This window comes from Pinus tabuliformis, chromosome X (assembly GCF_031772625.1).
Source record: "Pinus tabuliformis cultivar Carrire ecotype Pingquan chromosome X, CPIR1, whole genome shotgun sequence".
NCBI lineage: Eukaryota > Viridiplantae > Streptophyta > Pinopsida > Pinales > Pinaceae > Pinus > Pinus tabuliformis.
Window position 1 is genome coordinate 572,298,343 of NC_142308.1, and position 24,466 is coordinate 572,322,808.

Here is a 24,466-nt window from a genome sequence, read left to right on the forward strand (position 1 = left end):
CATTAACAAGTTATTCAAATGCATAAATATCAAAGTAAACACAAATGCCACCTTCACAAATATAGAGATCAATAACTGAAATAAACTGAGACAACACAAGGGACACCGTTATTTTTGGACAATCTTCCCTGAAAAAACCCAATGCAGGAAAACCGGTGCAGCATATATGAGGCTTTTATTAGTAAGCAGATTCTGAATACAACTAGGGTGCCAGAAATGGCTCACCCTTCAGAGAATATCCTTGGCAGCAATACCTCTATCCGAAGATAGATATTTCGGCTGATCAGCAACCGGATGAACAATCCCACAGTGACTCTGGTTGTTCCTTGTGCTGGATAGCGAAAGCTGCTCCACGCACTCCTCTGGAACTGCATCACCATCTTCGGAACTGTGTCACCCTCTCTGGCTCTGCGTCATCCAATCAACTCTCATTCTGTCCCATAGAATTACCTCAACGCAGCCTCTGAAGCTCTCTGCGTCCTCTACGTTGGCCTCCTTAGCCTCTGCATCAGTCAGCAGTCTGCACTGCCTCTCTGATATGTATTTTTCAGCCTTGGATCGAAATCCCTTGTTGAACTGCCCCTTGTTGCAACTAATCATTCACTCGATTTCCTCAACAAACCCTGCCCCAGAAAATCGATTTCTTGATCTCTCTTTGGTGTGTCTCCAACTGGCCCTCAAGCCTCCTCTTATACTTTTCATATTGATGATTCAACGGCTGAAGTCCCTAATCAACGGCTAAGATTAGATCTAGCTTAATCCTCGTTATTTAGAACTTTCTCACCCATATTATATTAATATGCATTAGTATTTTAATTTTCCTAAGTTTAGACTTAGGAACCCCATTAAAAATATTAATTATTTTAATATCTCTCCACCCGAGTGGAATTTCCCCAAACGATTCTGGGTCTTGGAGATCTCATGTCCCTTAGCCTCTCCACCAATTTCCATGGCTAGAGCACATTCGATGCTACCAAAAATCAACAATTCCCTCTTGTTCATCATCTTGAGTCTTCCTCAAATGAGTCCCTCACCCCTTGTCATGTGATCCCAAGTGACCATGAGCCCTTTCCCCTTCTAAATATGGTGTCAAGGAAGAACCCCTCATTGAATATACTTTATCTCCTTTGGCTCATCCACATGATTCTGATCACTCCGCAACTTGCTTGCTTGATGTGGCTATTTTATTGATTGTTCTTGGAGCAATTGAATCTATTACAAAGCAATTTGTCTCTCTTGAGAAAGCATTCTGCTTCACACACAAATCTCAGCTGATACAACTAATCTTGGCCTGCCTTGATCACAACTTGATCTCGGTTCCTGCACACAATACTTCCTCTGCTGCCTCCTTGACTTTCTCTGCAAACCCTTTTGTCTTGCTTCAATTTTGCTCCTCCTTCCTTGCGCACTTGAGCCCCTTATTCGTTGCATTAATCTCCTATTTCCTAGCGCACTTGTGGCCCTATTTCTTATGCACTTCAGCCTCCTATTCTTTAGGACCCAACTCCTTTCTCCTACGCAAAATCAATTCCTAAATCCTAGCGCACTTGTGGCTCCTATTTCTTTGGACACAATTCCTGCGCTCCACAATCAAGGCTCTCTCACAAACTGGTGAGCTTTGTCTTGTCACAAACCTTTGCACACAAAACAATTGCAATTTACTTATGCCTTCTTCCTCTCTTTGTAGGTGAACTCCGATCCATGTAAGGAGGCCCATCTTAATTTAGAACTCAAGATCTGATAGCAGGATAATTGAGAGTGTTACTCGATCTCCTTCCAATCATCACTAGAGTTGTTAACTCGTGCTCTCTCCAATCAACACTGGAGATCTAACTCGCTCTTCCTTCAATCAAGACTGAAGACTAACTCACTCTAACTGAACTGCTAACTTTCACCTTGTTTTGTAGTCAAACTGATGAAGACTCCACTTAACTAAAGCTCCAATTCTACGCATGCTATCTTGATGATTATTCCAGTGCTGCCATCAATGTCAAAGGGGGGAGATTGTTGAATATTGGTTTTCATTGATGTCAACTCCAGTAGAAGCCAAAAGAAGCCCTACTTTCCCTGCTCTTGTTATGGAAAACGATCATGAAAATGCAAGCTAGGCCATCATCATCTAATAGTGCTCATCATGTCGATCCTAACAGTAGGTTGCACGCCATGTGGCTCCTCATGGTTGAGGAGATATGCCTTCCTAAAGATAAAGCCCCAAAGGCATGGTCAAGGTGCCCCAAATGAATGATGTTCTGTTCCAAACTTTGCCATAAAATTTAATGAAAAAATGTTGGACTTTGGATAATATGGGTCCTAGCAGTTACAAAATGATGACCAAGTCGGCCCTCAGAAAGAGGAATTGACATTTTAAAAATGGTTTCAAAAAGGGGAGTTATGGTCGGTCCCATAAAATTTAATTTTTTGTTTAATATCAGGTCGGCTACCTAATTTTAGAGGTGTTTTAGTAGGACGGCCTCCTTTTAGCCCGCTTGCAAAAGTATAAATAAGGGTAGTTGTGAGGGTATCATTTTTCTCACAAGCAAATCGTGAAAACAAGCTCTGAAATTCTGAGGCTAAGGGCATAGTTGAAAATATGAAGCAGGGCCAAAGGGAATTCGTTTTCTTGGGTTTTATTTTTGTTTTCTTTTCTGAGCTGACTTGTTGGGCGAGACCAAGTTGCAAAGGGGTAACAAGGCCATTTCTGAGGCAAAATTCAGCCTAATCTGAAGCCATGTCAGAAGCAAATTCAGCCTGATCTGAGTCATATTTGGAGTTGTTTCAGCCTGATCTGAGGCATGGTCTGAGGCCACATCTAAAGTTAAGAAGGTTGAGTTAGGGTTGCGCATAAGGGTTGTTTGAGTGCGAAATTGAGCTACAAATAAGGGTCGAATTAGGCCTGTGTAGGCCACAGGCAAGGGACCGAGTTCTGGCCACAGAGGAGAAATTAAGGCTGCAGTCTGAGGTTATTTTGAGTCATAGTTTGAGCCTGTTTTGGGCCACATTCAGAGGCCAAGGAAACGGTTGTTCAGGTCACAGTCAAGGGGATTTCAGGACATGGTTTAGCGTAGAATTGAAGGCAGAATTAAAAGGTCAGGTTAAGGGTTGTTTAGGCCACTTTCACAGTGCATACTTGAAGACAAATCTCTGGACAAGACAGTAAGCAAGGAGGCACATAAATAATGACACCAAAACCAAGCTTGATCTCCAACTATAGCATGATCAAACCCCTTTCAAAATTCATATAAAGATCTGAGGTATGAACTAGAGGTTTCTTCGTCTGTTAAAATGTTGGGACTGTACATTGAATTGAATGAATGAATGCCTTTACAAGGTTTTGTACAAGTATTAAAAGTCAAGACGAGGGAAACTTGAAAGATTGTGTTGAAGTGATTAACTTGATCTGAAGTATTAGCAGAGACAACAGTGAAGTGACTATTGACAGTGACTGATTACTATTGTAAGTGGGGCATTATCCCTAGTACGAGAGCCCACAAATCCTTGTTCTTCCATCTTTTGTTTTCAAGGTGGTAGTGTGACGGAAGGAGGAGATTGAAGTCTCTTGCAGGTATGTTCCTGAGAATACTTCAGGGTGGTGCTAGGGCAGCAAATTGATGCTAGCAGGGTGTTGGTGCATCCTTTCAGGGAGTTGGTGCTACCTGATAAAACTGAATGCCTTTCTAACTGAGTATTAGGGGGTTGGTGCTTCCCTTCAGTTGGTGCTAATAAATTACCAATGTTCCACCAAGGTTCCGGGACGAGGGGGCGAGGGAGCGAGGGGGCGCGAGAGCGGCCTATGCAAAAGCTCCCTACCATTTTTTAGGAAACGTGGGGGAGCGTCAGGGTCTTAAAAATTTATAAATATAAAATATAATTTATTAATTGAGTCCACTATGACAATTTGGTTTGAATTGAAAAGCTGCAAAGCATGATCATTGATATGAATATCATTTGACATTATCCAAATTTATAATATCATATAAAATAATAAATTTAAAATTTTAATTCAGCTTGGTCAAATTCTAATTTAGATTTTGGTCAGACAAAAGGAGAGCTTCAGCTTGATAAGGTAGCCACTGAATTCTGTGAAAAGGTAAATGAACAGATCAGGAACACTGCATTGGCAGTAGAAGGGGCAACTACAATGGGTTGTCCAGCTGTATTGGATCCAACAGCTAGAAAGTTTGTTATATTATATATAATATAGACAGTACACCATATGCTGAAAGAAGAGTTTTATTTCCAAGAGAGATGAGAAGATCACATGAAAGAGTTTCTGACAGTTTACTATCAAATGACATTGACTGCAGCATGACCATCTGCGAACCAACTTGGGTGACCAACGATGGCATGGATAATTTGTCTACCTTATTAGAGCAATGCCATGCAGTTCAAACTTCAAACTAGCAGTGTATTTCAGGGGTGAAAACAATTTTCAGACCTGAGAATTCAAGCTGAGCCACTGTGCTCTGTGTAAATTTTGTAACTGTATAAATTCATATATAACGACAGTTCCTGAGATTTCTTGTTGCCCATAGTATTTTGTCATGCTTGCAGTAAACGCATGTTAGTCTATATTCCCCCCAATTATTGCCCACATGACATAGGTGCTGCTTCCATAGTTTGTATGTCAAATGTCATGCAAATTAAAAACACAAACTGAATGTCTCATATTCTTTGCCTGTCACTCCAGTTATCTCCCCATTGTAATCCAGCCATCACTTGAGAAAAAAAGGAGAAGTTTTAAAAGGGAAAATTCATGTACGTCCTATATGGTCCAGCAAATTTCCATGATACTGACCCTCTAAAATAATGCTTGTTGAAACCAAAAGACAGCACAAGACGTTGTCCCCATACAGAACATGAGTAGCTTTGTAGCACTTTAGGTCTATTAAATCATAAACTATAAGCAAGGCCATTTTTTTGGAAGCGTGGGGAAACGTCCCCTCAGGGAAGGGAAACGTTTCCCTGGCACGTCCCCCCGAGTTTCCTCCATTTTGGGAGTGTGGGGAAACGTCCCCTACTCGTCCCCAAGTCCCCGGAGTGCGAGGGAGCGAGGAAACTAGACCCCTGGGGGGGGGGGGGGGGGGGGGGGGGGGGCGAGTCCCCGTGGAACACTGTAAATTACTATACTCATCAAATATATTTCAAAGCATTCCGTGGTTTTCTCTCGCATTGGGTCTCCACGTAAAATTTCTCGTGTATTGTTCATCTAATGTGATGATGATTTGATATTTGCTAACAGTATTTAATGCTCTGAAAGTGCAAGATTAATTAAAATTAAGTGGAAAGAGGCTACTAACTCTGAAATTTACAACCTTCAAATCATGATTTATCAACAAAAAGCCTCTGAATGTCACTCCCTGTACAAAATTGAAGCATGGCGCCAGAGAATCTCGTAATTGGAGGACGAGGTGGACGCCTTTTGCAGCGTAATAAAGGATCTCAAGCCTCAACAGGAGAAACAACCCAGCCAATGGATCCAGTTCGGAACTTTGACCTCAATAGACCTGCAGATGTTTCTGAGTAAAGTTTCGTTAATTTTTTTGTAATGATCGGCTACAAATGCTTATGGTTACTGTTGCAATTTTGTCAGATATACACCACTAGACTAATAAGGGTACTCACCGCATATGGGGCTTTTGATGTAATATGGGTATGGGTAGATAGTTACATTCAGGCATCTCAGATGCCTAAGAATAGCTTGTCAATGTAACTCTCCTGGGTATTTGCAGCAACCGGGTGCGGATTTAATGCAAGAGTACTCATTCCTGTTTAAAAAAAAAAAAAAAATTAAGTGAAACACTGATTCAACCCCCTCTTAGTATTTCCAACATTTACAACCTTACACGTCTCTTCTCATGTGCAAAACTTTTCCTTCTAAAGCTTATCCCGTCAAGAATATACAATAAATACCCAACATAAAACCTAAAATATCCAAGAGAAAAGATAAATGGAAAGACTCACCTATGCTTGCTTGTACCTTCCCAAGCTACAAGTTATCTTCAATAACAACCTCAAGATGAAGTGAGCCATTAACATATGCCACATTAGATATTTTATTATAGCATAAATCTTCGTCAACATCCACAATTAAATCAAGAGCTAAGGAGGATTTACAACCTCACACTTGGTCTCTTCTCATGTACAATTTTTTTCCTTCTAGAGCTTATCCCACCAAGAACATACAATAACTACTGAATATAAAACCCAAAATATCCAAGAGACAAGATAAATGGAAAGAAAACCTCACATATGAGTGATTTTACCTTCAATTCCACCTCCTACACAATCTCCAACTAAGCTTAGAGATGTTTCCCCTATCTATCCAACCATAAATGATAATGAGGAAGGGATTATCTTTATATAGAGTCTAGCTCTACTTCCTTCACAATAAAATAATTAAAATGGATTTGAGATCCACTTTTCTCACCAAGAAGAAACAACAAAATAGGATAGAGCCTTCTGGATCCATGTTTTCTTCAAGGAAAACCATAAAATAGCATCATTCTCATAACCAACTCATATGACAAGTCAACAAATGAATCAAACAATCAAATGGTTATGCCATATGTCACCTCCCCAAGCTAGATGTCTTCGTCATCAAACTATGAAATCATAAAATATGCTCCAAAGGCCACATGTGGCCTTCTCCAAGTGAGACGTCCCATCAAGATGCATGAACATGTGCGCAATGTGTCGTCAGTAAGTGTGATGCCTTCATTGAGGATTTAAAGGCCTTGGGATACTTCAAGCAAGCCCAAAATAATAAAAAAATGTTAGGGCATCATCTCTAGAGGTAGCACACTCAAGCTTTAAGGTGTTAAAGCCACCAAACCACATGGAAACTATTAGATCCATGAAGGAGTGCTCCCACCATGTGCTAGCAATAAGTCCATGTGAAAGGTCATAAAAGTAGCCAATAAGAGTAGTCCAACCATATCCTGAAGAAAGATCATGGCCCCATCCAATAAGCAATATAAATGACCACACCTCATCATATGTGCAAATAAGGGGTAACCATTGGAGCATTCCACTAAGAATGGTATTCTAACTCATCAATCCTCCATCCGTATACCAAGAATATCCAATCAAGCAAGGGCATCCACACAATGAGCCTCAAGTCATGCTACATTATGTCAAACATAACTGCTGAGAGGGCTAGATCCATCTACGAAAATGTGCATATGAGGGGTGTTGTCCATGAGTGTGATGCCAACGTACCAAGATGCAATCCATGTATCAAAAAACACATAAATGCTAGGGCACCCATAAAATGAAATCCATCATTATCCAATCTCATCAATGCCTAGACAATGTGAAGGCTAGATCAACCACAAGACGAAATGCAAAGGTGTGGCAGTCCCTCCATAATGAAGTGTGAATATGCTAAATATACCATCACTATGCCAAATATGCCCATTTGCCTTAGGGTGCTCTTCCACAAGAGCCACATCTCATTATACAATAATGCAAGGACTGTATCACCATAAAAGTAGAGTGCTCTCTAGAAATGATGAGCAACTATACCAACAACATCACAATGTTGCACAAACCATGTGATCTACTGCTCCTTAACCCAAAGCAAGGAACCCATGGAATCATCAGCATAGTCAATGTAAAGATGATCCAACATGGAAGTAATAGACATGGTCAATGTAAAGATGATCCAATAATCAAATGCATGCAGCACGTCACCACATGAACTAATAAGCATGACATCCAACCCAAAGCAAGGACTGTATCACCATAAAAGTAGAGTGCTCTCATAAAAGTAGAGTGCTCTCTAGAAATGATGAGCAACTATACCAACAACATCACAATGTTGCACAAACCATGTGATCTACCGCTCCTTAACCCAAAGCAAGGAACCCATGGAATCATCAGCATAGTCAATGTAAAGAGGATCCAACATGGAAGTCACTGACATAGTCAATGTAAAGATGATCCAATAATCAAATGCATGCAGCACATCACCACATGAACTGATAAGCATGACATCCAATCCAAAAATGAGAACAAGGGATCTGCTCCAATCATAGTACTAAACCAAATCAATCAAGTGATTGCACCGTCTCTAAGCAAAGTGTATGTATCCATAGTCCGCCAAATGTTTCATATGTGTCATCCTGCAAACCTGGGACACGTGTGATGAAAATCACAAATGTAGACCTCCTACAAAATGAGGGGTAACAACTATCAATGATATGATCCTCCTTATCATTATTAGTATCACATATGATGATACCAGTAAGGGTATCCAAGTCATATTTTGATTGATATAATCTGTGAAGCTGTTACATAAGAAGGCTTCATCTTGACAAAACTAAATTCTTGGTCACCTAAAGAAAGAACATTGACAAAAAATGCAAACGATGCAAGACCTTAGTATGTTTAACCTATCTAATCACTACATAAACCATGCATTTACAGATTTCAAAACTCTCTGAACATGAAGTCTACTCATAAACCCCTACCTCCTTGAATGGTCAGTATATGATCAATAAAGAAAGTATGTTTACAAGACTTTACCTGCACAGACCAAAATCTGCTATCTTCAACACAGCATCATCCTCATGTGTAGAAAGAAGAAGATTCTGCCGCAGAAAAATTGATGCATGATTACCTGCCATGAATTTAAGCCTTGCTTGCAAATGGAATGCCTTTATTTACTCTATTTCTTTCCTTACAAGAAATTTTTCAGTGGAATAAAGGAATATATGGGGAGCATATGCACTAGGCCATAATTGGAGCTTCCTAAAATTCTCAAGCTATCCAAACTTTAATCAGTTGCTTCTAAGTTCTAACCTTAAAACAGAAGAATGTATAAACTGGATAGATCTTACCTCTGGTTTCAAGTCCCTATGAATCACATGATGTGCATGCAATACTTCCAAACCAGCTCCTATATTTATAAGAACCTTAAATACTTAGTATGATGCATAATCACATCAATGGAGAACGAAAGATATAACAAAATTATTATGAAATCATATCAGACAAAAAGTAATAAATAAATAAAATCACCTAGTTGCCTCATGAAATTTCTTGCAATTTGTTCTTGAACTCTCCCATATCTCTGAATATAGGCAGCTAAATTACCCCCAGCACAGTACTCCAAAACAAGAAATAAATGATCTCCATCCTAACATATAATCAGTACAAGAAAACCATCAAAATGGATATTTCAATGGGTTGATCCTAAATAGACTGCAGCCCAAATCACTGATGACACAATTTCAAACTGTTAAATTATGGTATGTTCTATGCTTAAGAAATGTACTTCAAATTTTCTTATTAGCCCAATATCAATTTCCAGAATGGCAATCACATCAGCATAATAGTAAAATGCAGATAGAACATAAATGTAAACAGTAGAAGACAAGCTAAGACAAGAGGACACAAGATGTGGCACCAACCAGGGACAAACCCCAATGTGGAGAAACCCTTAATCAATTCTTCTTATATTCTTCAATAATTCAGCAGAGAGAGAGAGATAGTACAATTACACAAATCTGTAATTTTATGACAGCTGCAACAAAACCCTAACCAGCAAAGTCAAGGCTGGTAAAACAGGTCAGAATTGACCTCAAGTCAACCCTAGTCAACTTGGCCTCCAACAGCAAGAATGTACAGCCCAAAACAGTCTGAAATGATGGTCAAACTGCAGTCAACGAAGGTGCAGGTCTGCAGTCAACCCTCAACAGTCAACACTGGTCAAATGTGTGGTGAAAACAGGTCAACGAAGTTGCCCAGAAATGCAGCCTGCCTAGGAGAGGCTGCCCAACTCAAACCACAGTCAAGGAGACCCTACACTGGTCAACGCTACCAAGAATCAGTCTTTCTGCTCCACGGTCAACCCAAGTCAACACTGCCCTAAATCAGATCTGCGTCCTCCTTTCAGCCACACGTGTGAGGGAGAGATGCTCCTCTAATGCGTAGGAGAGAGAGAGAAGAATGCGTGTTGAGATGAGTGGAATAATGCCACAAGGTCTCCTCATTTTATATGAAACGCTGAGGATAAGTTGGGGGCGAAAATCATTGTTTTGCTTGTTGGCCGACCTTGACAAATTGTCAAGAATACAAATAAATTCATATCTCCATGAATACATGTCGGAATCAGATGATCGTTAGATCAATCCTACACCTCTTGGTGAGAAGAATGCAAGAAAAATATCAGCTGCCATAAGTAAAGTGACCCACATGGAGTTTGGCCCTAATTGCCAATTTTAATACTCCCTCTCAACTAGGGAGAACTCCATCTGCTAATCCATCTGTCTGTCGGTACTATCTCTGCCATCAATGCACTGCTCTACTCTGTTGAACTATGAAGAAGAAGAAGTGATCGAGAATGCATCATACCATCCTCTACTGACCCGAAGTCAGTCCCAGATAAAAGAGGGTATCTAATAGCACTCTTACTGATCTGAAGTTAGTCCCAATGAAGAGAGTGTGTCATACCACTCTTACTAATCCGAAATCAGTTCCAAATAAAGAGAGTGTCTCCTAACTCTTACTGACCTGAAGTCAGTTCCAATTGATCCTAGATCAATATCATCCTAACATAGGGAGTACAATAATTACACGATGCGTCCATTAGTACTACTATGGTCCCTATCCTCATTTCCCTACTCATTGGCCCAATGAGAAAGGTACTTCCCATGAGTCTCAGGCTGCATGGGTAGGATGTCTCAGTAGGAGAAGGATGAACCACTCATCCTGCCTACATGTCGCCATGGGGTATCACAGGGGAAGGCTAAACCACTCACCCTATGGTTGCTCATCACTCCAAGAAGTACCCCAAGCCCCCCGAAGCTCCCAAAGCTCAATGTACATATCATACCGGACTCTCATAAGAGGGTCTCTCCACGACTCCTAGTCGTTCTTGGAAAGTCAAGAATTTGACCTTTCCCAGGGGCTTCATCAAAATGTCGGCGACCTACTCATCAGTCCCAATATGATCAAGCCTTATTGCTCCTCGTTGTACCATATCCCGGATAAAGTGGTACCTGATATCGAGTGCTTGGCGCGATCATGAAATACGGGATTCTCTAATAAACGAATCCCACTCTGTTTGTCACAGAGGATCACAGTAGTATCCAACGTATGTCCAAACAGCTCACTGAGAGCTTCCGCAACCAGACAGCTTCACAAGAGGCCATACTCGCAGTAATGTATTCGGCCTCAACGGTGCTCAATGTCACCGACTTCTGCTTCCTACTCATCCAGGATATTCAAGTAGAACCCAAAGAGAAACAGCACCCAGAAGTGCTCTTTCGTTCCACCACACTACCTGCCCAATCAACATCGGAATAACCATGCAGCCTCCCATCTCCGGCAGTGTCTCTCAATCCATGAGTGATTGTGCCCGAAGATATCTTAGAAGATTCTTGGCACCAATCCAATGTGAGTGATGAGACTCAACCATATATTGGCTCAGCGTGTTGACTGCAAAACATATATCCGAACGGAAGTTCACCAAGAATATCAATGCTCCTATGAGTTGACAATACTCAGAAGCATTTCCCAATACACGTCCAGCAGCACTACTGCATAACTTCTTGAAGTTAAGCTCCATCCGAGTAGTCATGGGCTTGCAATCCACCATTCCAAATCTCTCCAATATCTTCACCACGTATTTTCCTTGAGATAGGAAAATTTCTCCTGGCTTTTGCCAGACTTCCAACCCTAGGAAATAATGCATCAATCCTAGGTCCTTCATCTCAAATTCGGAAGCCAACTCCCTCTTGCATTTGTGAATGAGAGGGTTTGCACCTGTCAAAAAGAGGTCATCAACATACAGCACCAGTATGAGAGGCTTATCATCTTCAACCTTAAAGTAAAGGTTCAGATCAGCTTCACTCCTAGTGAATCCCAACTTCATCAAATAGCTATCGATCCTCTCATACCAAGCTCAGGGTGCTTTCTTCAACCCCTTGAGAGCTTTCTTCAACCTGCATACATGAGATTTTCAATTATGAATCTCAAACCCCTCGGGCTTTTCCACATAGACTTCCTCTTTAATCGAACCATGCAAGAACCTGGTCTTGACATCCATCTGATGTAGGTGTATGGGGCAACAGGTGCAAATATCTCATCATAATCCACACCTTCCTTTTGAGAGAAGCCTCGAGCAACAAAGCAAGCCTTGTACTTTTCAACACTCCCATCAGCTCCATGCTTGATTTTGTAAAGCCATTTCAAGGTGACAACTGATTTGTCCTAGGGTCTAGGGACCACATCCCAGACATCATTATTCATGATGGTCTTGTATTCTTCATTCATAGCATCCTTCCATACTGGATGCTTCAGGGCTTCTTAGAACGATGTAGGCTCGTTTTGAATGATGGTGCTCATAATGGTCAAGTATCCCTGATACCTAGTTGGCTTCATGCTTTCACGGAAAGTCCCTCTAGGTGAAATATGTCTCTCAGCATCTTCAAGAGTCCCCCTAAGCCATGAGGGCCTCTTCCTAGAGGAGGAAGGGTCTTACGAAGGGGGATCAATAGGATCCATAGGTTCTTCAACATCGGGCATCGTTTCATCTTCCTTTTCATCTGGCTTCCTGGTGTCAGCTTCTTTATTTTTCCTTAGAATAGGAAGATTTTCAACCTTGCTAAGAGCCATATCCTCGTCAAGGGTGACATCGTGACTTATCTCGACTTCCCTTTGACCAGCCACATAGATTCTATAGCCCTTAGAAATTTCGCTATAGCCCACAAAGATTCCTTTCTTTCCAAATGCACCCAATTTGCTTCTCTTCTCTTTCGGCACATGAAAATATACGGGACTTCCAAAAATTCTAAAATGAGGGACATCAGGTTTCTTACCAGTGAACATTTCTTCGGGAGCCTTGGAATCCAATGCTTGATGAGGGCATCGGTTTGATTTTAGATCAAGGCTTTGAAGTGACGGAACCAGGTGAACACTTCATCCTTCTTTTTCAAGAAGTAGATCTAAGTCTTACGAGAATAATCATCTGTATAAGTGAGATAATATAGATATCCTCCCAAGGAGTTTACGGGCATCATACCAGAAATGTCGGAGTGGACCAACTACAATATATCTATAGACTTACTATGGCTTGAGGGGAATGGTCCCCTTTTGAGGTTTCCTTCGGCACATCTCAGACATACACCTTCATGCTCTACTTTGAACTCGGGCATCCCTGTCACCATCTGTCTCACATCGGGTAGAGCCTTATAATGAAGTTGGGCAAGCCTCCAGTGCCATAGTTCAGATTGAAGAGATGTGTCGCAAGACATGAACCCAATGGACTTCCTCCAACTTGATATAAAGAGTCAACCTGGAACCCAAGAGTAAAGCATCTTCAAAATTCTTTTCCAAACACGCACCTTGACATCAATGAATGCCACTTTGTAGCCTTTGTCTTCCATTGCCGAAATGGACACCAGATTCTTCTTAAGATTAGGTACATATAAGACTTCTTGCAAATGGATCGTGTTACCTTGATTTAATTGAAGAGTAAGATTCCCTACACCCTTTACGGGATAGGTGGAATTGTCTCTAAGAATATTCTCCAAGTTTGTCTCCTTCTCTATTAGATTAGAGAGAGCTTCCTTGTAACCAGTGAAGTGCCTTGAGGCACCACTATCAATAAGCCAATTGCCCAAGAAGTCCAGAGGAAAGGTAGTGGAGAGGGCCGATATCAAATAATACTCATCTTGCTTATTATTAACAACATTTGATTCATACCTGGAGTTCCTTGCTTTCTTGGAGGGTTGACCATTTCCTTGATTTCCCGCATTCCTCTTTCCTTTGCCATTGAACCTGCCATTCCTTTGATTGTTGTTGGAGTTGCCCTTGGAGTGATTTTGATCATCATCATGTGATGTGTCCTTTCTATTCGGACAATCTGTTGCATAGTGGCCAAATTTATTGCAAACAAAGCATCTTCCTTTCCTTCCACCCTTCGATCCAGGCTTTCCTTTGAAATGACCTTTAGACCCAGAATTATTTCTCCTTTTGGCATGAGAGGAGAAAGCAGTGGGGTTGCCTTTGCTTGAAGGCATTTCTTGCTCCACCATCCTTGTCTCTTCTTGAATGCATCTCGACATCAATTCTTCAAATCCCGGAATTCAATCATTGTTGAGAAGAGTGGTTCTAAATATATACCATTCGGATGGGAGCCCTCCAAGGGTAGTGATAGTTAGTTCCCTGTCAGGAATGACTTCTCCAATTGATAGAAGATCATTCTTGATCTCAGTGATCCTTGAGAAGTAGGATTGAATATCCTCGTCCTTGGCCTTCTTAATATCCTTCAACTTATTTTGAGGAACAAAACTTGATTTGCATCACTAACTTTAAACAAGCTTACCAATCTGTCGTAGATCTCCTTGGAGGTGTTCAGCTCGGAAATGTAGGCCACCAAACGCTTGTCAATTGAATCTCAGATAATCTTCTTTGCTTTGACTTCACCCTTAGTGTACTTGTTCTTTGTAGCAGCCGGTGCATTTGATGGAGGTTCTGTAATTTTACCCCTCACATAGTCCAACACTTCTTGCTCTTCCAATGTTAGATCAAGAGACATGTTCCATCCGTGATAGTCAAACTTCTCACGGAGCTTGTCTTCGGCCAGGAAGTGGGATGAGGAACCCATGAAACCTTTTGTCCTTTCCAATTGTCTTTGGTGATTGCTCTTTCACTCTTGCTTGGGCTTTGTCTTCACCTCACCTTTGATACCATGTTAAATTATGGTATGTTCTATGCTTAAGAAATTTACTTCAAATTTTCTTATTAGCCCAATTTCAATTTCCAAAATAGCAATCACATCAGCATGATAGTAAAATGCAGATAGAACATAAATGTAAACAGTAGAAGACAAGCCAAGACAAGAGGACACGAGATGTGGCACCAGCGAGGGACAAACCCCAATGTGGGGAAACCCTTGACCAATTCTTCTTATATTCTTCAATAATTCAGCAGAGAGAGAGAGATAGTACAATTACACAAATCTGTAATTTTATGACAGCTGCAACAAAACCCTAACCAGCAAAGTCAAGGCTGGTTAAACAGGTCAGAATTGACCTCAAGTCAATCCTAGTCAACATTGGCCTCCAACAGCAAGAATGTACAGCCCAAAACAGTCCGAAATGATGGTCAAACTGCAGTCAATGAAGGTGCAGGTCTGCGGTCAACCCTCAACAGTCAACGCTGGTCAAATGTGAAGTCAAAACAGGTCAACGAAGCTGCCCAAAAATGCGGCCTGCCTAGGAGAGGCTGCCCAACTCAAACCGCAGTCAAGGAGACCCTACGCTGGTCAACGCTGCCAAGAATCAGCCTTTCTGCTCCACGGTCAACCCAAGTCAACACTGCCCTAAATCAGATATGTGTCCTTTCAGCCACACGTGTGAGGGATAGATGCTCCTCTAATGCGTAGGAGAGAGAGAGAGAAGAATGTGTGTTAAGATGAGTGGAATAATGCAACAAGGTCTCCTCCTTTTATATGAAACGTTGAGGATAAGTTGGGGGCGAAAATCACTGTTTTGCTTGATGGCCGACCTTCACAAATTGTCAAGAGTACAAATAAATTCATATCTCCATGAATACATGTCGGAATCGGATGATCGTTAGATCAATCCTACACCTCTCGGTGAGAGGAATCCAAGAAAAATATCAGCTTCCATAAATAAGGTGACCCACATGGAATTTGGCCCTAGTTGCCGATTTTAACACAAACGCTCTCCGAATTTAGGGAAATAGGAGGAGTCCAACCCCTAGTTAAGTAATTTTTTATTCTGACAATTTACAAGAAAATCCTTTTACTGAAAATGTTACGAGGAAAAAACAATACACAAATTAATGGCTCTTGCTTTTATGGCCTCTCCAGAAATCCTTTTTCTGTATATCCACAGTTACAATGTGGAAACAAGCAAGATAGGAAAGCTTAAACACAAAAGGAGTGCTAAGAGAAATAGAATCTTATTAACTGTGATGGATTCAGAGTTTACTGTTTTTGAACTGATAGACAGATATTTTCAAAAAATTCATTTAACCAACACTCTGGAACACTAAACAGATAGTTGTGTAATTGCAAAAAGATTATAATGAGCCAGATGGGAAATAAAGGGTTCAGAGTTTAAAACTTGCAGGAAATACCTGCTGGGAGAGAAAATCATAAAGTTCCAAACTCCATGGAGAAATCAGGGACAGATTTTAAGGAGTGCTGCTCATTTTCTGAGCATAAATTATAACAGCCTTGCTACAAAAAATGAATCATTGCCCAAGCATAAAGTCTCATGAGGTTGCATTCTAAAAGGGAAAACTAAAATTACTAAAGAAAATAAAACAAAAACTGTTCTAAAAAACATATATCTTCAAGGGTTAATTGTAGTAGATCATGATTTTTAGAACCTATTTAACATGGTTCCAGACTGGATAATTTGTTAACAATTTATTCTCAGTGTTACTTATTTCAGACATTTAGGGTCATTTGAAAATGCAAATAATAGGCCCGATTTGTGGTCTTATGTTCATGTTCAGTCCCTAAGTGACACTACATTAGGCAGGGGTTCTATAAAGCCCAGCAATTTAGGGGTGGAGGTAGGAACATGCTTCCAAATCCTACTAATTGAATAGCACAGTACAAAGCATATTACAAATAAAAAGGGCAGCAAACTGCATGCCAGCAAGTAACTGCAAAATTTCCAAGCAGTTAATCCCTCACCATCATAAAATGCCTCATAAGGGTGACATCATCATGCTAGAGCATGACATCACCATGTCATCATCATTGTCAATCACTATCAAGAAAAGAGTAACATCCATCAAGAAGGTACAATGCCAGCCTCCGGTTGTCCTATCATCTCTTGGGTACTACACCTAATGTCTAAGCAACATCTAAGGTCCTAAGGCTGAGGGAGGGTCTCAGCCATTGTCCCAAGTCAACCTAAAGGTCAATGTCAATGTCCCTCAAAAGGTGCCCAATGTCCTCTGTCAAACTGCTGTATGCCATCATCAAATTGGTTATACATCATCTTTGAAGAATTGGAGAAGCATAATATCACATCCGTCGAGGGATCCTAGTTGCACCTGGAAAAATCATCTAACATACACTCAAGGAATCAAATGAGATCAGCATCATGGGTACAAGAACCATAAGAACATCATGGTGGACTGTATTCAATGTCAAATCCAACAAAATACTTCACAAGTATCATCTTCAAATTTCTTACTAGATTATGATTGTATACATGTTACTATACTTAGATATGGAAGATTATCACATGGCCCTATTAGGTGCTTCCAACCCTAAGAGGAGGAACAATTCTAAAGCTGATCCTTTCAAACAAGAGGTGCAAGAGATAGGTGTTATGGGTTGGGGTTTAATTCAAGAAAGGTGTTATGGGTTGGAGTTTAATTCAAGAAAGGTGTTACAGTCTTATACTAGGTTATGTAAAACCATCTTTTATGAGTGTCTTTGTAGAGGGAGAACTTAGTCGCTTGAGTTACATTCCCTTGCCTTTGTTTTCCCAAGCCCCTTTATTTGACTTTTTCTTCTTTTAATATGGCTCATTTAGCCAATGTTTTAAAAATTGGCCTAGTTTGAACCAAAACCAATCAAACCAACCAATTGGAAAAAGCATGGCAACAAAATGACCAATATGAATAACTTAGACGGGTGGTCCAATTTGTAACCAATACAAAGTTAACCAGCCCAAACCAACCAGTCCCAATTTGAACCTGTTGCTGCACAAACTAGCAGGCCTTGTAAAGAGGCAAAAGCTAGAGGACACAACAACACTTGGGACAGAGGTCCACTGTCACCATAGCCTAAGTCCCCTACTCTTCTCAAATTTTCACGGACAAGAGGAGTCACAGTAATACTCGCTTGTGATAAAATATTTCCCTTGGTAGGTTTGAAGTGAGGAAAGGTGGTTCATTCAATGGAAAGGTTCAACAAATGTATGAGCTTTGGGAGAAGCTAGTAAAACTTTCCACGAAAAAACCCTTTGAAAGATAGCTACACGACAGCAAGGGTTGAGATATATGATGAGATATGAGTACATCCAAGGTCAAGGTAGATAATAGAAAATGCAATGTATGATCTACTTCAACAAGTACTAAAGCACATGCCTTCAAAGAATCCCTAAGTTGAAGGATTATCTTCTAGGGTTCCCTCTCGATGTGATGACTAGGGCATCAAATTTACGAAGAATCCACCGTGGGAATTCCACCAAAACTTGAACACCACTAGAGGAGACAAAGGAAAAATTATATCCAAACAAAATTCAAAACGTCCTCCTCCAAAAGATTTTGCACCAAGCCCTAGGGGAGCCTCCCTATTCTTTAAGGGACGAAAAATAGAGATGAGAAGAGAGATAAATTTTGAGTTGTGAGTGATAACAAAGGATCCAAGACTAGTGCCTGGCCATTGGAAGGTTAGGAGTCATAAAAATCGTGATATGGGCAACTCGCTCTTCAAGGAGACCTAAAGGTTAAGGCTTTCACTACCCCTTTAGATATTTATACTTCTTTCACACTTGTTAGTGGAGTTTCAAGGATAAAATGAAATGATCCCCTGGGAATATTCATTCATTCACCATCCAATGAGTAACACATGCAAAATCCTCAAGAGTTACAATTTCAACAATATTCAATAACTAGGGCACGTTAATAACCATGAGACATTATTCCATGCATTAGACATTAGCAAAATTCAGCAATTTAACAATAAAGAGCACTTACAAGATAGTGCAGAGTATATCCATCCATAACAACGCCAATTAAAAGCTCCAAAAAATGAGACAAACTTATCCAAACATTAAAATTCATCCATAATCCTCTAAAACCATCCACAAATTGCAGCTATGAATTCTCTAACTGGGGTGAAAATCCAGGTGATGATGGTTTAGGATGAGACTAGGTCTCACCTATTTATACAAGTGTTATGAGTTCAAATTTCAAGAGACAAAGCCCCTCCATATGCCTAATATGCTAAGTAACCGGCCCATGGTTACAAGCCAACCATGATAGCTTCAAAATTAAATCAAATTTCCCTCCTAAGCCCACATAAGGATGACATCATGCATGCATGGAGGCGAATAGAGGCCTCTTGTGCTAAAATTATGAGAGAGGGCCTCAAAAATCATGATGAAGACGGTGGTACCCTCCTGGTGCTATAAAACATCTCCAAACCCCTATTTGGGCTTTGTGGGCTCCAACTAGGTCTCATGGGTCTCCAAGTGGCTCAAAATCAAGTCGATGTCCATCAATGAGGGCCAGAAGATGAGACATGCCATCCCATGTCTCCCTAGGAAAGACATAGCCTCCTCTGGGCCTCGGATCAACTGCCAAGTGTTGGGTGCAATGAGTAGTCGACTAGGGCAACATGGTCCAAGTGTGTCATCATCTCTAAATAACAAGGGCACGAACAAGCAAATGGTGCTGAAGAAGCCCATGGTGTGGCAATCAACACTCTGAATGGATGGAGGCCCATGGCTCCCAATGCTCACCACATTGTGATCCTCTAGAGGGCTTGGATCCCATATAGGGAGGCCAAGTCCAAGACGAAAACCCACCTACAATCCTGTATAAGATCCAATGTGTCTCCTCACCTTCAAATATAATGATTCATTAGTGCAATTGAGTAAATAAGCTTGCTAATCAAATGGCAAAAGTGGACATTTCATAGTGGGTTTACGTTCCAAATTGGGACTTTGAAGTTTTGAACATGTAATAGAGTTGCGTTCCTAGTAGGAGTGGTTAACGAAGGACCCTATTAGGTGGTTCCAACATTTAAGGGAATGACAAATCCAAGGCACATCCTTTGAATGGCAGGTGTCATGTAAAATAATGAAGTGGGCGATAAAGGGAAGGCTCGAAGCCACATGCCATGATACAAGGGCAGCTATGATGAGGACAACCCACACCTTGGGTATATGAATGTAGGAGGTGTAAAAGTTTCAAGTCTAATTGCAACAACTAGAAATTTATTCTTCTAATTGCTATGGAAAATAACAAATAAATCACACTGCAATTTTTCACGATAAAAATACTATGGAAAATAAAATGTTGGAAACTGAGAAAATGGTAGCACGCACACGCACAATAATTTTGACATAGTCATTTTAGGACAAATGTCCCCAGAAAAAACCTAACGTGGGAAAATCGGTGCAACAGCTAAGGGTCTTTATCATTAGGCAGTAGTGAAATTTTTAGTACAACTAAATGCCAAAAACTTGCAATCCTCTACAAGTTAAATTGGCCACAAAATTAGTAAGGCATATCATGCCTCACACGACATTGATCCGACTCCAAATATTGGCACAAAATTGGGCTGCCCAAACCCCTTTAGCAGCCTTCTATGCAAATGTTGCCCAAGCCCTCACACGCACTGCCTGGAAGCTGCTCTAATCTAAGTCGTCCAGCCCAACTCAGCCCTAAGAATAACTCACTAGCCCTTTCGAAAATTCTTCGAGCCTCCAGCAACTAAATCGACCCTCACACCAGCTAAATCGAACTGTCTCTGAAGCTTCTACCCAGCCTCACTAAGGAAACTCAACCCTCCTGTAGCTAACCCTCTGAAACTGGAAAACGTCCTCCAGAGTCACTGTCTCTACGTCCCTTCCGGCTCAAACTCTCTTCCTCAGCTCAACCTTTGAAGCTAGATAGCTCGAGCTGCCAAGCAACTCGCACTATTGGCATCTCACTCATATGTTCTCCATTAACCCCATCGACCTCCTCTTTAATCTCCAGATGGATCACCAACGCCCACAATTAAATCCTTATTGATGGCTGAGATCATTTATGAGTTGATCTGTGTAAGTTTCAAGAGAAATCTCACCTTCCTCAATTAATTGTTGTTAATTAATTATTTTATGTAAGTTAGACTTAGGAAAATTTTAATTACTAATTAATTAACTCAATTAAGGCATTTATAAGTGGATTTTCCTAAAAAAATATGGGTTCTAGAGTCCTAGTGTTTCTTAGCCTCTCTGACAATTATCGAGACTAGAACATCATCTGATGCTACAAAAACTAACACTCCCTCTTAGCGAGAAATTTGTTTTCCAACTATGTCCATAAGATCCATACACATCGTTGATATCTAACATTGACAATCAGCCACTGCCCACCAACTACTGCACAACTCTGAAAATGTTGCATTTGTGATACTACTAACACTGCACTATACAACTGTACTGCTGCCAACACTGTTATTGTGTTGCAACTAATCTCATTCTGCTGTTGCTGCAATTGAAATCCAAAATACTGAGGCCCTGCTACTGAAACGGGTTCTCCACTATACCCATCTGCTCTCAAAAATAAATGAACTTAGCTCTCCCTAGAGCTTTTGTGAGTATATTTGCAACCTACTCCTCTGTGGGAACATATTGTAGCTGGACTACTCCATGCTACACACAATCTCTGATGAAATGACACCAATATCAATGTGTTTCGACCTGTCATGAAACACTTGTTGATTTCTCGTAGCATCAGATGTGCTCTAAGTCTCAAATTTTGCAGGGAGGCTTAGACACATGCATTCTCCAATACCCAAAAATCGTTTTGGGAAATTCCACCCAAAGACAATTTTATTAAAATAATTAATTATTTTTAATGGCACCCTAAGTCTAAACTTAGGAAATTAAAATAATTAATGGATATTAATCTAAACTATGGGTGAAGCTTCTAGAAGAAGGCGGAGATCAAGTCAATATGATCCTAGCCATTGATTAGGATCTAATTTGGGTCGTTGATTGATCAACAAGAGGATTATAAGAGGAGGCTTGATGGGCATTTGGAGAACACACCAAAGGCAGATACTCAGTTACCAGAGTAAGATCGATTTTCTCACTGGTCGAAATTCGGCAAGAGAAAATCAAATCAAAGGGGGAGTTGCAGGTGAGAAAGAGAGAGAGGGCATCAGCATCAGTTGGGAGTACAAGGCAAGAAGACGAAGGCAGGGAGAGCCAGCGCAGAAGTGTGACGCAGAAAGAGGCAGCGCAGGGCAGGTTGACAGTGGGACTGCGTGAGCAGTCTAACGCTGGGCCAGCGTGGAGAAAAGTGACGCAGAGGGACGCAGAGACACTGAGGAGCACTTCACCTAGACCAGAGATTTGTCAGGAAGTGTCTTTAAATTTTCTCAATTCTGTTATGTTGGTCGTATATTGTACAACAGATTTTTGCTAAAGAATAATAAAGAAACCCTCATCTGCTGCACCAGTTTTCCCCCATTAGGTTTTTCCGAGGACAATTGTCCAAAAATAACTGTCATTGTGGTTATTATTATTGCATTCGCTTTTAGAATTTTATTTGTGAAGACTGCAGTAGAATTTATTTTCATATTCACCGTAAGAACACTGTTAATAACTTATTTCTGAGTTAATAAGTAGAAGATATAATATTATCAATGTAGTAGGATTTCTATTTTGAAATTTTCACATGGTACCAGAGCAAGGTTAAGCAGGAGTGCAGACCAGAAGAGCCCTTGTTGAGGAAAAGGAGGGAGTTCGAAATTACTGCAAAGGCAGAAAATCAAAACCCTAGAGAATTGCGTAGTTCTCAGGAAAGGACGCAGTTTATTCTATAGCAGTCATTGGGGTAGGATAGCATCAAAAAACAACACAAAGATGGACACTCAAAGTAACTCAGAATTGGCTTCTAGACTCGTAGAAAAATTCACATGCCTAGCAAGTTCAGCGTCAGCAGATGTTTGGTATATTGATAGTGGGGCTTCAGCTCATATGACTGAAGTCGAAACTTGCCCTACCATCCCGAAGGCTAGTACCTCGTAGGGTCAAAACGACATCTTCAAATGAAAATATTTTCTTTGATCCTTCCCCCCACCTTGTCTAGGGTAAGAATATCATTGGTTGCCACATACTTTCCTCATACACTAGACCGGGTCCACTTGGCCCCGTGTAGTCCCACTCCTTTAAAAGATCATTCTTCAAGAAATATCTAGGATACCAATTCTAACAAGGATTTTAGGGATTGGGGAACTCCTTCACAAGTCGTATCCCATAAACCTAACCTTCAAATCCTCTTCCTTTCCCTAGAATACATAGTACCTTGTTTAGAAAGCAAGCAAGTTCCATCCTTCAAACTCTTCTGGGAAAGGGTTTATTTGGGTCACTCACATCCATTGACTTATCATTCATTGGTGATTCCATACATATCGGGTCTCCTCCCATCGATGAAAGTCTATAAATAGAAGGGAGCCTTAGCTGAGGTGACAGTGGGCTAAGTCTCCATTTGTTTCCCTTAGCCCAACATTTTCCCTTTAGGGATCCCCCTTAGGTCCCCTGCTAATCTGAGCGGTAACATTGCCCAGATACATGAGAGAATTGATAAGTTGTCTATATAAGGTGGGGTCAACATCCTTGTCCTCTCTCATGTGTCTATCTTACTCCAATTGGTGATCATGGGCGTAGACATGGGTCTACAATCCTGCATCCTGAATCTCTTCAAAGCCTTTGTGGCAAAACTACCTTGACCAAGGAAGATCTCCCCATCCTTCTACCACACTTCCAAGCCTAGGAAATAGTGCATCAACCCCAAATCCTTAATGTCAAACTCCGCTGCCAAATTCCTCTAGCATTCCTCTATAAGTGTCGATGACCTTGTCAAGAAGAGGTCATCCACATACAACACTAGGATGAGTGACTCATCCTCTACCATCAAGTAGTAAAGGTTGGGATCTGCGTCACTCTTAACGAATCTCATCTGCTGCAAGTAGTTGTCAATCTGACCATACCATGCCCTAGGAGCATGCTTGAGCCTGTATAGAACTTTCTTTAGCCTGCACACATGTGTGCGCCTCTCATGTGTCTCGAAGCCCTCTGGTTGTTCTATGTACACCTCCTCCTCTATCACCCCATTCAAGAATGTTGTCTTCACGTCCATCTGGTGAATTTGCCATCCCATCTATGTTGTTAGGGATAAAACTGACTGGATAGAAGTGTATCTGGCAACTGAGGCGAAGGTCTCCTCGCAATCTACACCTTCCTTCTGCGCATACCCCTTTACCACGAACTTAACCTTGTACTTCTCCATGTTGTCGTCTGCAGTATACTTTATCTTGTAGATGCATCGAGAGCCCACAACTGACCTATCTTCGGGCCTCAGCACAACCTCCCAAACATCATTAGTCATGATAGAACTATACACTTCTACCATGGCATCTATCCATACCTGATGGTGAGAGGCCTTCTGATAGTTGGAAGGTTCTTCAACCTGTGCCACCAATGCTTAGTACCTGTCTAGTTGTCTGTGTTCTGTCTTGTTCGTCTTAGGAGCTCCAATAAACTCCTTTGCATCTCTCAATATCTAATGAACTTCCTTGTTGGTTCGATCACTAGTGGTGGGAGGCTCAACCAGCTCCTCATCCTGCCTCTGTTGCTCCATCTGTTGCAACTAACTGGATCTCTTGCACCTGAGGATATGTTGGTAATGGTAATAGTGTTAGATCCCTGTGATTGTACTTGCGGTAGTCCTAGCAAAGTGG

The 24,466-nt window shown here is 41.0% G+C and overlaps 1 protein-coding gene across 2 annotated transcripts in view; it reads right to left on the reverse strand.

Annotated features, from left to right (window-relative positions):
• LOC149141306 (serine/threonine-protein kinase ATG1t-like) overlaps window positions 1–24,466 on the reverse strand; it is a 188,477-nt gene that overhangs the window by 110,474 nt on the left and 53,537 nt on the right. For both annotated transcript variants that reach the window (XM_089446926.1, XM_089446925.1), the window contains exons 2-4: window positions 9,022–9,139; window positions 8,841–8,899; window positions 8,527–8,591 (exon numbers count right to left, since the gene is read on the reverse strand). In XM_089446926.1, coding sequence (XP_089303052.1) covers window positions 8,527–8,591; window positions 8,841–8,899; window positions 9,022–9,139 — 242 coding nt within the window. The remainder of the gene's footprint in view (window positions 1–8,526; window positions 8,592–8,840; window positions 8,900–9,021; window positions 9,140–24,466) is intronic.